Below are 12,772 nucleotides of genomic sequence, written 5' to 3'. Positions count from 1 at the left end.
GCATATGACAAATGATAAAATTTCAAGATGTTTAACATGTCAAAATTATTTACTTTTCTTATACAAGCTTCGATTTGTGACCTTTGTTACATTTGTATAAAATTATTCTAAGCTTTATTTCCTTAACTAATGTTGATCCCTACCATTACAAAAAAACACCCAAAGCTAATTAAAAAGCACCACGTTATTAAAATCCAATTAAATTTACTACGTATAGGTATATATTAATATTTAATTCCCGTGATTCGATCCATTGGGTAGTACTGGTATCCCTATATCAAACATGATGAGTTTAGTTGAGCAGTTGAAGTTGAAAAAAATAATAAGGTCTACGCAGATAGTCGTATTAGACTGCATGGTGTCAAAGCTTTGGTCACCGTAATAATCAACCTTTTTTCCCCCACAATATTAATATCTTCCCAAACACTCGCCCAAAGGGAAATTACATAAATTAAGAAATGAATACTTTGAGCTAAATAACAACCATGATATGATATGATATTATTTATCACCCAATTCTAATAATGTAGGCTCTCCCTTGTTTTTGTCATTGAAAAAACTTTCTTTTATTAAACAATTGTTTTTTTTTTTTTAAAGTGTATTCAAAATCTAGCAGGATTTGTGCATGCGTTGACAAATGCAATCATATGAAGGAAGGGGGTTATATAACACTGCCTACTCTCTCATTTTTTCTGATCTTAAACTTTTTTTATATCTTCTTCTCTGAACGCACAGACTTTGGTTTTCAGGTTCAGTTTTGTAAACAAATTCGAACACCCCCCCTCCAAAAAAAAGAAAGAAAAAAAGGGTCGAGTTCAGTTTTTGGATTAGCGATCAAATTCAAGGTCGTCTAAATGGAAACAGTAAAGAAGAGATGGAAGAAAAACATGGTTGTCAAGGCCTGGGAAAGATGCTGCAAGACAAGATCGTCATCAATATCTTCCAACACGACTCATGCGGGTGTGGCTAAGGCAGCTCCAGAAGGATGTTTACCCGTTTATGTCGGACCCCAAAGACAAAGATTCGTAATCAAGACCGAGTTTGCCAACCACCCATTGTTCCGGATGTTGTTACAAGGCGCTGAGCTTGAGTACGGCTTCAGCAATGAAGGTCCCCTTCTTCTTCCTTGCGACGTTGATATGTTCAAACAAGTTTTAGCAGAGATCCACAGTGGAGATCAACAAATATTAACTCCCCTTTGTACCCCTTCTCCCCGTCGTTCAAGCTTCAATAAAGGCTATTACGGATCATATCAACTTCTCACTCCATCTTGAATGCTTAAACACTGTAGTTAGTATAAATTACTGTGTGGTTTTTGGTCTTTTTAAGTAGGATTAGCTTTTAGGAAGGCCATGCAATATACAGCAATGTAATGAAAATGATGTATTCTTATCATAGTTTAATACTAGTAAACAGCTTAAAGTCCACATCTCCACGATTAAGTTGAGCTGTGATCAAGTTATACCATAAAAATAAAATGAAAACAGAAAAGAAAGAATCTTACGCTGGCTGAGCTGGCTGCTGTTTATTCAAAGAAGATGACGGTATATGTAATTGTCGGTTGCGTTGGTTTGGGGTGTTACAAATACTTAGCATAACCATTATCCACCGATGAGGGTGACGAATGACGATGGTGCTTCCTTCTCAAGTCAATGAGCAATTCGCAGTTACAGTGCGTCTCTGAATTTGGTCACATCCTAGTGCTGACATAATTTAATTTTTTATAAGGATTAACTTATCTCCACATGTTTGAAATGAATTAATTTCCATTTTGTTATAGTTTCAAATTTCTTTCTCCGTAACCAAAGCTATATTCAGTTACCTGGGGTCTACTGGATGAAGGTCTGGTATTGCATGTGTTTAGTACGTGCTAATATTCATTTTTAATGCATTTGGAGAATTCTTGGCAATATATCCATATCTAAAAATATATCACATGAGAGTTGAGCACAAATACTTTAAGAAAAATGAAAAACTCATCGGTAAAGTAAAGTACAAAAAAAAAAACCAATATAACAAAAGATACATTAGAACTGTTTAATGTCATAACGGGTACATACATATCATCCTACTATCAAAATACTAGGTAGTAATCGTTTTCGACCAATGGAGTGAGGCAAGACTGGTACAACTATAGTTTCATCCCAACACATTCTACTAAAGCATTCACTGCCTAACTAACTACACAACTAAATACAACTCGAACAATTTCAATGAAGAAAGTACAGATGAAAAAAAAAAAAAACTAAAAGGTCATGTAAGTTGAGGCCAGACCAACAATATAAGTTAAATACAAAATGAGTCGGTAACTCATGCTACAACCCCACCTATTTGAACATCTAAAATGACTACAATTTTATAACTGTATGAGACTAGCAAGAAAACAATGGAGGGTGATAAATTACCAATGACTGCAGATATCTCACACGTTCGACATGGTGATATGTAATTCCTCAAGTATCATCGTTCCCATTCCCATCTTTATCCACACCCTCACCTGTATCAGCATTCTCCTCACTTTCCTCCCCTTCTTCGTCATCAGACATGTTATTTATTGCTTCAGTAATAATATCCTTCACCTCAGCTTTTCTGTGAATCAAATCCAGATCAAAGTGCGTACCTGACATGATCAAATCTTATAATTAGTGAAAGTCTAAAAACTGAAATTTTAACTCATATACATTAGAAACTAAAGGGAAAAATACCAAGTTGCCGAAGAATATCCGATAATGTTGCCTGCATCACAAACAGAAGAAAAGCTTAGCACTAAGGTCTTGATTAGACCTGTCCATGGGCCGGGCCGGGCCCGGAAAATTTTTGGCCCGCCTCCTAGGCCCGGGCCCGAAATATGGGCCTAAAAATTTGCCCAAGCCCGGCCCGGGAAAATATCATAAGCCCGAGCCCAGCCCGGCCCATTTTTAATAAACATTAAAAAATTGTTTTAAAAATAAAAAAATAAAAAATATTTTAAAATTAAAAATTAAAAAATAAAAATAAAAAATAAATATTTATTATATTCGGGCCGGGCAAGGCCCAGGGCCAAAAAAGTGATGCCCGAGGCCCGACCCACTTTTTAAACGGGCCTCATTTTTTGCCCAAACCCATATTTCGGGCCTATATTTTTACCCGAACCCTCCCATATTTCGGGCGGGCCGTCGGGCCAGGCCAGGCCGCCAGGCCCATGGACAGGTCTAGTCTTGATTATAATTTCATCTCCAAAGATACGCAAATAGACACTACTTACAGTGTTGAAGTCCACTTTTTTTAGAATATCTACCACTACTTCATTTATCTCTTCCCTGCTAGGCTCAGCTTTAGGCTTCTTGCTGCTTTTTCCTTTACCTGTCGCTGCATAAGCTCAATTGATGAGAATCAAATCAGAAAATGCAAAAGAACTCTTCAAATATCCCTGGCCTAGAAGATTTTCTTTTAATAATAAACAGTTAAACACATCAAAATTTAATAAAAATCTTATGAAAAAAAGCCTGAGTAAACATGCACAGTGTTTCAGCGGTATAGGCGTATAGCTAGAGAAATCTACCTTGAGTCTTGGTAGAAACCTTTGCTGGTGATTTGTTCGTTTGCTTCTTGCCAGGAACCTCGCTTTTGGTGGACAATTTAACATCAATAGAGCCTTCCTTTCCAACCTTTTGCTTTTTTGATGCAGAACCCTTTAATTTAGAGCCTGGAGTCCTATCACCATCACTAGCACCCTGTTTTGAAGTTGAAACAGAAGATTTTCTGCTAGATTTTGCAGAGGTAAGCTTCTTTCCAGATGCTGATGTCTCCTTAAGTTTTGAATCTGGACGATCCATTGCAATCTTTTTGGAGGTACTTTTATTGCTTGACTTCTTGGGTGCGTCTTCTTCTTCCTTTGAGTTAGTCTCTTCGTCATCACTCTCTTCTTTGACTGTAGTGTCAACATCATCCTCATGAGAATCATCTTCACTGACAGGGGATTCAACATCTTCATCTTTTTCCTCAACTTTGGATGAACGCTTACGTTTTTCCCCACCTTGGGGTGTGCTTTGTCGCTTCTGCATTGCAGAACACGGAACAAAATAGCAAGCATCAAGCATTTTCAGTTACCGAAATTTCCATACAGATCAAATATTAAGTAGAGACCAGCAAAGAAATAAGCATATGATAGAAACTTTATCATTTCAAGCAGCAGCAGCCAGCTAGATTTCTGCAGCAAGTCCTTATTTGAGAGTTTAAACAGAAAATATGTAAAATGGCAATGCCAACTTCACCCGAACAAAACGGTACAAAATTTTGTTTCATTGAAAAAGGAAACAGAGGCAAACCTACCAACTTGAGGATTGATTAAAATCACATTGATTAAAAGTAAAGGTTTGGAAACTTGGATTAAGGATAGACATTGCTTTAACCCTACAAACCAAAGAAAATCTGAGCATGGTACTGTATGTATTTAAGATACAAAACAAATAAATTCAAAAAATAAATACATGCACAACAACCAGTAAGTAGGGGCAGGGTTAAAAAGATTACATAGGGAAGAAAGTACAAGTCTTTAGAGCACTATTTTGATTGGCCAAGAATAATTAACGACACATACAAAAAATAAGAGAATTTGACAATTTTAAAACTTTCATCCTTATTGGCCCAAAACCAATTTTGTCAATTTCAATCATAGCATTAAGGAAGGATTGGATTGGTGATGTCACATTAGACCAGTATCTTCTATGAAGATCCTAAATAAGAACCGAACTTTAACAGCATAAATCATTTGTTCTTAGTGCTAATTAACATAAAAAAATTTAACCACAACATAAGAATTTTAAACCCAGCACTGAAGGTGTACGACGGATTCAATAAATTTAAAAACTGCACAGCAATACATGCAGAAACAAGCACTAGTCCACAATCATAGATGAATAAATTAAACAAAAAGACATGTATATATAAAATGGAACACAACCAAAGAGGACAAACCTTGGCTGATTTCTCTGATGTTTCACCAGAAGCAATGTTTTTGCTTGGTGTAGCTTTACGCTTTTTACCCTTCTGAAATGAGATGAATAAAGAATCTCATTCAATCTCAAACAGACAGTAAATCATGCCAAATACTCAATAGCAAGCAAAAGATTATAAAATAACAGTGCACCTGTTCCTTTTCAGCAAGCAGAATGTCAGTTGTAGCACAGGGAGATTCCAGAAATTCCAACAATTTGGCAGAGAGTTCCTCCTGAAGAATGAAATGAGTTATTCTGAAATAAACAAGTATGCTTACTACATAAAAGCTGATACATTATACATATTTATATATATTCTTACTAACCTTTCTTACAGTGGTTCTCATGATTGGAATATTCAGCAAATCACAGAAATCAACTAATTTTTCTTTAACACATTTGTCAATTTTTTCCTTTACTTTTGCCTTTTGTTTTTCCTGCTGGGAAAAAAATGGGTATTAAGATTTTACTTAGTGAATAAATGTTATACATAAAGTCAAAGCATACACTATGTATCTTAATTTAAACATACCTTACTACATCAAGAAGAGAAACATGCAGGTGGTGGACCACAGGAGAAAGAAAATAAAAATAAAAACAAAAACCAACTTTTGTAAGATAAAAGCGAATACCTCATTCTCAACCCAAACATAGCCTGAAAATTGGCCAATGTTTCTCTTCAATCTTTGAGGCTGCAAAAGCAAAGAAAAAAAGTACATAAAAAGGCATCATGAAACAACTAGACAAGATAAACTTGATTACCTTTGCTTTCTTTCCAAAGAGTATCATATGGAGAAGCTGCAGATTATCATCATATTTTCTCTTCGACAACTTGAAAGCCACTGAAACAGTTTACAATATCAGAGAAAAAATAGGCCAGACTCTGCAGTAACAACAAAATTGAATGAACATAAAAGAAAGATTGTTTGATATAAATTGCCATCACAACAAAATGATAAGAATACGTCCACCATCCAAGACAATTTGAGTCTCAAATATTAAATGAAAACTGCAACAGTTTAATGATGCACAACTCTAGTAGCTAATTGAGGCAGTGGTGAAGCCGGGAGGGGGGGGGGTGGCCCTAAGATGGAAAAATTTGCATTTAGACCCTTTATAATTTATAAAATTTTAAATTAATTATGGTAAAATTGCACTTTGCCCCCCCAAATGATATAAAATTGATTTAATCCTTTAAAAATTGTAAAGATATAGGCTATTAAAATGGTGAAATTGCATTTTTACTATCGTAAAAATATACAATCTAATTCCGGCGCCCTCAAAATAATTTTCTGGCTTCGCCCTTGGATTGAGGGTTTAGAATCCAAGTATTTGCCAGCCTCTAAGGGAGCTAAGGTCTACATCAACCAATAGTTTTTCTTTTAAAGACATTACAATTATGACTTATGAGAACTTTTTAGCATTGTTGCAATACTGATTATGCAATGCAATCAACCTCAAGTGTGATGCTTAGGCTTTCTTTCTTCTTGCTTCTGTGATGTGATCAGCCATAGGTATGAAGCTCGTGATACCTTTTCTTTATTCAATTTTCCCTATTTTGTTAAAGAATTTCAGGTTACTTTTATCACAGCCCCTAGCCTCCTAAGCTGGGTGGTATCACTTAAGGACTAAATATTTACAGTGGTTTTTTAATACTGTATCATCTAGTAAACACAAGCAATTTGAGCACATGTAAAACTCATAACAAGAACGGCAACCTACAATGAAACAATTTATATGAAAGTGAAAACAATTGCAGTCATCATCAACAAGAACTGGAAAGCTAGACCCAAGTATTCATCCATTTCCATTATTTATTAATACTTATTGAAGCTTAACCATAGTTAAAATGGTCAAACCACACATGGAACCTGCATAAACTCAGTTTTAATACTGAGTTTGAATGTGATTACTAATATCTACATTGGCAGGTTTTATGAAGACATATTTTTCAGCTTCATCAAAGGTGAATTCAATAACCAAAACTCAGATAGTTTACAGCATCCAACACAACATTTGCTCTTCGGATAATGTTAAGAAGTACTAAGTTCAACAATTTCCTAGTGGTAATCACTTTGACTATATTACATTACAGGTCGTTCATTGAATAACGAATAGAAGTACTGTCAAATCCCATGAATTTGATAGGAAATAATTCTAAAAAAAAAAAAAACCCAGATACGTACCATTTGGAATATCTTTAAGCTGTGTACCAGCACCCTGAAAGCAACACGAAATCCAAAAACAATAAAAACACTGAAGCCAGAGGGGAGCAAAAGAATGGGCAAAAACCAATCACACCAAAGAAAAAACAAATACCTTTTCAATTGACAAAGGTTTGGGAGTGGAAGACCTAGCAACAGATGGAACCGAGTACCTTTCAACGACTTTCCTTTCCCTTGTAGGCCTATCACTACTGGGTGTCATAGGCTCTTTCTTCTCAGCTGAACCTCGATTGGGTTTCCTGGAGCTTCGCTTTCGACTACTATCTTCTCCCTTCTTAGCACCTTTCTCTCTGTTCTCTTCGTTGTCTTCCTTTTCCTCCTCCTCTTCGTTCTCTTCAACTTCCTTCTTTTCCTCACTTTCCCGAGAAACCTCTTTAGTTTCCTCCTTTTCTTTTTCCTTCTCCTTCTCTTCTCCCATCGGCTTGTTCTCGTCTGGGGTTTCCGTCTCCATAGAAACTACCAATCAAACAACCAAAAATCTGAGTTTTTCCCCTAAAACCCTAAAATTGAAACAAACCCTCAAAGGATCAAAGAGAGAGAGTTAGTAGCCCTCGTGGTTGGTTAACTAGTCCAGTGAAATGAAACAAAATTTGGTGTTTTCACTGCTTTTTGGATTGGATTCAGGGGAATTGCGGGGCAAAATTCAGATAAGAATAACATTTCTTCGTTAGATCGAAGAGTCAGAACGAGCGGGCAATCAAAAAACGGGGGAAAGTAAGTTTTGCTATTTTTTTTTTATAAATGGACTTTTGGTCGGGTCCAATAGGCTTTAATGTCTCAAACCCGTTTACGTCTGTTAGCTAACAGTTCAGACATGTACAAGAATCCGACAAGCCCATAGTTTTGGGGAACTGGCCGAGACATCGATCTTGTTATTATATAAACCTCAGTCGTTTCGCCTATACTTTGTCGTACTTCGTAGGGTTTTCCTCCGCCGTTAGTAAAAGCTTGGAAGAAGACTATCGTGGTGCAAAAAATGGTAAATCTGCAATCCCCATTTTCAAATCTCCAATTTAATTTCAATTGTTCTCATTAAATAATCTTTTTTTTTTTGATGCAGTTCGCTGAACTTTTTATTAGTGTCGTGTCTTTTGGATTGAATTTTGTATGAAATCTAGTTAGAGGATTAACATATGAGGAACTTGTTATAAATACTTTGAGTGAATGTATGATATGGGTATGCCCTACAAATTCATGGAACATAGATTATTATAATGTTGTAAAAGGTTAGCATATAAGTCTTTGTTAGCTAAAGAACTAATGTTTGAGTTGCTCAATAAGTATTGAGAAATTATCAAGTACCCTAATGAGGTAGAGAAATTTATCTATTCTTTGAAGAATTCTTTTTAGTGGGTGGTAATATAAGTTTAATGCTATGAACCTATTTATGAATTGATGTACTTGTTTAAAGAGTTGGTCTTTGTGTTCTTATTTGGTTCATTGGTAAATGCAGGGCCCCAAGCGAGGTGGAAAGGTGGCCGTCCCAGCCAAGAAGAAACAAGTAATTTTGTTACTGTCATCACCTGACCGCCCCTCAGATTACTTGATTGTGGTCTTACTATCTGTTTATTATTTTTTTGATTTTGGAAATTAGGAGAAGGTTGTCAATCCATTGTTCGAGAAGCGTCCAAAGCAGTTTGGTATTGGAGGGGCTCTACCTCCAAAGAAGGATTTGCATCGGTTTGTGAAGTGGCCAAAGGTTGTCCGCATTCAAAGGAAAAAGAGGATCCTTAAGCAGAGATTGAAGGTCCCACCTGCATTGAACCAGTTTACCAAGACTCTTGATAAGAACCTTGGTACACTAAGACTTTCACCTGTTTCTGCCCCTCTTTTATTCCCTTCCGGCTTTCTAATGGTTGGGATTAAACTGCGGTTCTTTTTTTGTCATTGTAGCAACAAGTTTGTTTAAGTTGCTTCTCAAGTACAGGCCAGAGGACAAGGCAGCCAAGAAGGAACGTCTCCTGAAAAAGGCCCAAGCTGAGGCTGAAGGAAAAGCCCCCGAGTCTAAGAAACCAATTGTTGTGAAATATGGACTTAACCATGTTACCTACCTTATTGAGCAGGTATCCCTTAAGTTCGGTCATACACATAACCTTCAGTTTAGTTCCTGTGGTACCTTGCATTCTGTTTATATGTTAAGTTCCTAAAAATATTGGCTATGTTTACTATTTCTCGAACAGAACAAGGCTCAATTGGTGGTTATTGCTCATGATGTGGATCCGATAGAGTTGGTGGTGTGGCTCCCTGCCTTGTGCAGAAAAATGGAAGTGCCTTATTGCATCGTCAAGGGGAAATCACGTTTGGGATCGGTACTTTTCTTTCAGATTTGTTTTTCTTTTCTACCAATTATAGAATCGAGGTAGCTCATATTTCTTTTTATACTACTGCAGATTGTCCACAAGAAAACTGCTTCGGTCCTGTGCTTGACCACAGTCAAGAATGAGGATAAGTTGGACTTCAGCAAAATCCTCGAGGCGATCAAGGTAAAACAAACCCCAGGGTATAAATAATATCTGTTCTTGCTATAATTCATATAATTAACTCTGGCACTCATATTGCAGGCGAACTTCAATGATAAGTACGATGAGTACAGGAAGAAGTGGGGAGGTGGTATCATGGGATCCAAGTCACAGGCCCGAACCAAGGCAAAGGAGAAGCTTCTTGCAAAGGAAGCTGCACAGAGGATGACTTAAAAGATCACCATTTTTATCCTTCCGGTTGTACTTTCAGTTTTGTTTTCGATTTTGTTTAGATTAAATGGTCCTCTTTTTAAGTAAAAGCTGCAATCAACTTTCAAACTTTAGTTTCTTTTCTTTTTTACAGAGGAATATTTATAGATTTTTGTTTGAACTTTTGAAATAACTTTCTAGCTACTGTTTTGATGAAATTTTGTGGGCTTATAATGAAAAACTATCAATTATGCGGTTGATTTAACTTTTACATTTCCGGTTATTAAATAATGCTTCATTTGAGTGCATTTAAACTCAAGGTAGTTCAAACATTAATAATTGAGCTCAATTCAAATTCGAGTGTTAAATGTCTACTCATGAATATGCTTAATAATGGGTAGAGTTTAGGTTTGAGTTTAGTTTGGTTCAAAAATAGGTTTTGAAATTTTACCCAAATTTTGTCTAGATAAAAATGATAAATAAGATCGCATAATATTTAAATAGTAACAATAAAATAATAACAAAATAATAGAAAAATAGCAGTTTATGTTGATTTGGGCCATGTTGGGTTGGCCCAAGTAAAAAAGTCTCATTTAGAAAACAAATTTTATTTTTTTATTAAAAACTCAATTTTTAAACCAATATTTTTACACTCTCTTAATTTTGGATGGGACTTTGGACTTGGACGAGGGGCTCAACTCTAATCAACCCTCGAAGACAAGACCTTAAAAATAAGGTTCTTTTATGGTTATTACTACTTTTTCCAACATGTCATATATCTGTTCCGAACAGGGATGCCTGACATCACCAACCCTGAATTCATGGACAACATTATCCACTTCAATTGAACTATGGCCGGGATTCCTCAATATCTGCTCATCTTTCATAATCTTTCTAATCCTAGCTACATCATTCCAGCGTTTCTTCACGGCATAAATATTCGACATAAGAACATAGTTTCCATCATTACAAGGTTCCAAAACCATCAGTCGTTCCATTGCCGCCTCGGCTAGCTCAACATTCGCAGCTGCAGCACAGGCATTCAACAAAGTTCCCCACAAAACCGCATTTGGTTCCATTGGCATGTTCATTATAACCTCATATGCCTCATTCAAGAGTCCTGCCCTGCATAAAATGTCCACAAAGCATCCATAATGCTTGATGCCAGGCTCAAATCCGAAATCCTTTCTCATTGAATGAAAAATCTCCTTTCCTTTCTCCACCAATCCTGAATGACTGCAAGCAGATAAAACCGAAATGAACGTGATCCGATCCGGCTTTATTCCGTTCCCTTGCATTTCCCTAAATCTTTTAATGGCTTCAATCCCATAACCATGCATTGCCAGTCCCCCAATCAAGGCATTCCAAACATAAACACCTTTACAAGGCAGAGTCTTGAAAACTCGATAAGCCTTGTCAATGTGACCACATTTACCATACATATCAATAAGGGCAGCACCAAGCTTTGGATTCAAAAATATTCTCTTTCTATCAGTATATTCATGCACCCATTGACCTATTTCCAAAGCCCCCAAATTAGCACATGCCGAGAGTATACAAACCAAAGTCAATTCATTTATTTCGACCCCATAATTCTTCATTTGATTAAATAATTCAATCCCTTCTTTATATCTCTTTTGCTTCACATATCCTTTTATGATACCAGTCCAAGTAACCACATTTCTCTCGGGCATACTATCAAACAACAACCGAGCAGAACCGACATCACCAAAAGAACAATAAAACGTCGTCAAAGAAGTTAAAGAATGAATCTCGGAACTAAATCTTTTGTCCTTGACAACCAGAGAGTGGACTCCTTTGCCTTGTTTTAGACCACTGCAAGCCTTTAAAAGAAAGGGGTAAGTAAAATTATCCGCGTCAACCCCCTGGTGTCTCATTCTGATATAAAGGTCAATTCCATCATGGCCCAAGTTATTTGTTCCGTAGCATCTTATCATAGTGTTGAAAGCAAATGTGGAGGGCTGGGTTACTTGATCGAATACCTGGCGGGCGTAAGGGAGGTCGCCGGAGTCAACTAAGGCTTGGATGAGTTTGGAAAGGTAGGTATTGGACTGGTGAAGTGGAGTTTTGATGAATTGCGCATGAACTTGCTTGAATTGGATTAAATGGGTGCATTTCTTGAGGATTTGGAGATGATTTGGTTTGTTTGAAATGGGTTTTGCTCGTGGGTTTGGATCATTTGAGGGGGCGGGAAGGTGAGCAATGAAGTGACTGTTGGCAGCCGAAATTGCGAGCATCTGGTTTTGGGATAGTGGTCAACTCAGTTGAACTTGAAGAATAAGCTCCAGAGGACTTTTAACAACTAACCCAACAATTAAATCCTTCGTTTGTACCCAAAAACAAAATCGTATGTGAAATCTAAAATCGTCATTTATTTTTATGTAAATTTTTTATATGCATTTCTTACTCTAATTTATATGTATTAAATATGTAAGGAATAATATAATTTTTTATCCTAAACTTGATAATTAAATTCATTTTGGTCACTGAAATTGAAAAATATAAAAGTTTAATGACATGACGTTCTTAGAATGCATTGCATTATCACTTGAAAATTAAAAGATCTATATAAATTTTCAAATAATAACGTGGTACAATCTTAAGCGTCACATATAATGTTTTAATAACTTGACCAATGTTGAACCGGTCAGATCACTGATTCTGATACGAGCCAAGGAGGTGACACTCAAGGGGTTGTTTTTCCTAGTGGTCCAATTACTCGAAGCAAGGCACGACAATTAAAATTAAAGATGAATGCTTTTGTCCAAGACTTTGTTGCTACAAATTTAATTCATCATGTTCGTGACATTGACAAATACGAGAATGCAATTCACTGGACCAATCTTGGAATAGTGAAAGCCCATAAATTGGTGGATTAATC

General features: G+C 36.4%; 4 protein-coding genes across 5 annotated transcripts; 2 read left to right on the top strand and 2 right to left on the bottom strand.

The window, feature by feature from the left end:
• The first annotated feature begins 652 nt into the window (after nucleotides 1–652).
• On the top strand, nucleotides 653–1,425 carry LOC105764809 (auxin-responsive protein SAUR71). The gene has a single exon (XM_012583572.2). The coding sequence runs from the start codon at nucleotides 855–857 to the stop codon at nucleotides 1,272–1,274; it is 420 nt and encodes a 139-aa protein (XP_012439026.1). The 5' UTR covers nucleotides 653–854; the 3' UTR covers nucleotides 1,275–1,425.
• Nucleotides 1,426–2,004: 579 nt separating this feature from the next.
• Nucleotides 2,005–7,927, bottom strand: LOC105764807 (DEK domain-containing chromatin-associated protein 1). Of its 2 annotated transcripts, none has more exons than XM_012583566.2 (11): nucleotides 7,296–7,927; nucleotides 7,163–7,196; nucleotides 5,739–5,818; nucleotides 5,609–5,668; nucleotides 5,303–5,416; nucleotides 5,129–5,209; nucleotides 4,957–5,028; nucleotides 3,542–4,037; nucleotides 3,245–3,348; nucleotides 2,706–2,736; nucleotides 2,005–2,620 (listed from the first exon to the last, which is right to left on the bottom strand). In XM_012583566.2, exons 1-11 carry the CDS (start codon nucleotides 7,650–7,652, stop codon nucleotides 2,454–2,456), a joined length of 1,596 nt encoding a protein of 531 aa, XP_012439020.1. In that variant the 5' UTR covers nucleotides 7,653–7,927; the 3' UTR covers nucleotides 2,005–2,453. The 2 variants fall into 2 exon arrangements, with proteins under 2 accessions (XP_012439020.1, XP_012439021.1); XM_012583567.2 differs by having other exon boundaries at nucleotides 5,303–5,413; nucleotides 7,296–7,926.
• Nucleotides 7,928–8,048: 121 nt separating this feature from the next.
• Nucleotides 8,049–10,135, top strand: LOC105764808 (60S ribosomal protein L7a-2). Its single transcript, XM_012583571.2, has 7 exons — nucleotides 8,049–8,180; nucleotides 8,655–8,702; nucleotides 8,796–8,997; nucleotides 9,095–9,264; nucleotides 9,382–9,510; nucleotides 9,592–9,684; nucleotides 9,763–10,135. The coding sequence occupies exons 1-7, from the start codon at nucleotides 8,178–8,180 to the stop codon at nucleotides 9,892–9,894; spliced, it is 777 nt and encodes a 258-aa protein (XP_012439025.1). The 5' UTR covers nucleotides 8,049–8,177; the 3' UTR covers nucleotides 9,895–10,135.
• Nucleotides 10,136–10,462: 327 nt separating this feature from the next.
• Nucleotides 10,463–12,284, bottom strand: LOC105764806 (pentatricopeptide repeat-containing protein At5g66520). The gene has a single exon (XM_012583565.2). The coding sequence runs from the start codon at nucleotides 12,126–12,128 to the stop codon at nucleotides 10,596–10,598; it is 1,533 nt and encodes a 510-aa protein (XP_012439019.1). The 5' UTR covers nucleotides 12,129–12,284; the 3' UTR covers nucleotides 10,463–10,595.
• Nucleotides 12,285–12,772: the final 488 nt, after the last annotated feature.

Source organism: Gossypium raimondii, chromosome 12 (assembly GCF_025698545.1).
Source record: "Gossypium raimondii isolate GPD5lz chromosome 12, ASM2569854v1, whole genome shotgun sequence".
NCBI lineage: Eukaryota > Viridiplantae > Streptophyta > Magnoliopsida > Malvales > Malvaceae > Gossypium > Gossypium raimondii.
This window is presented reverse-complemented; position numbering and strand designations above follow the sequence as displayed.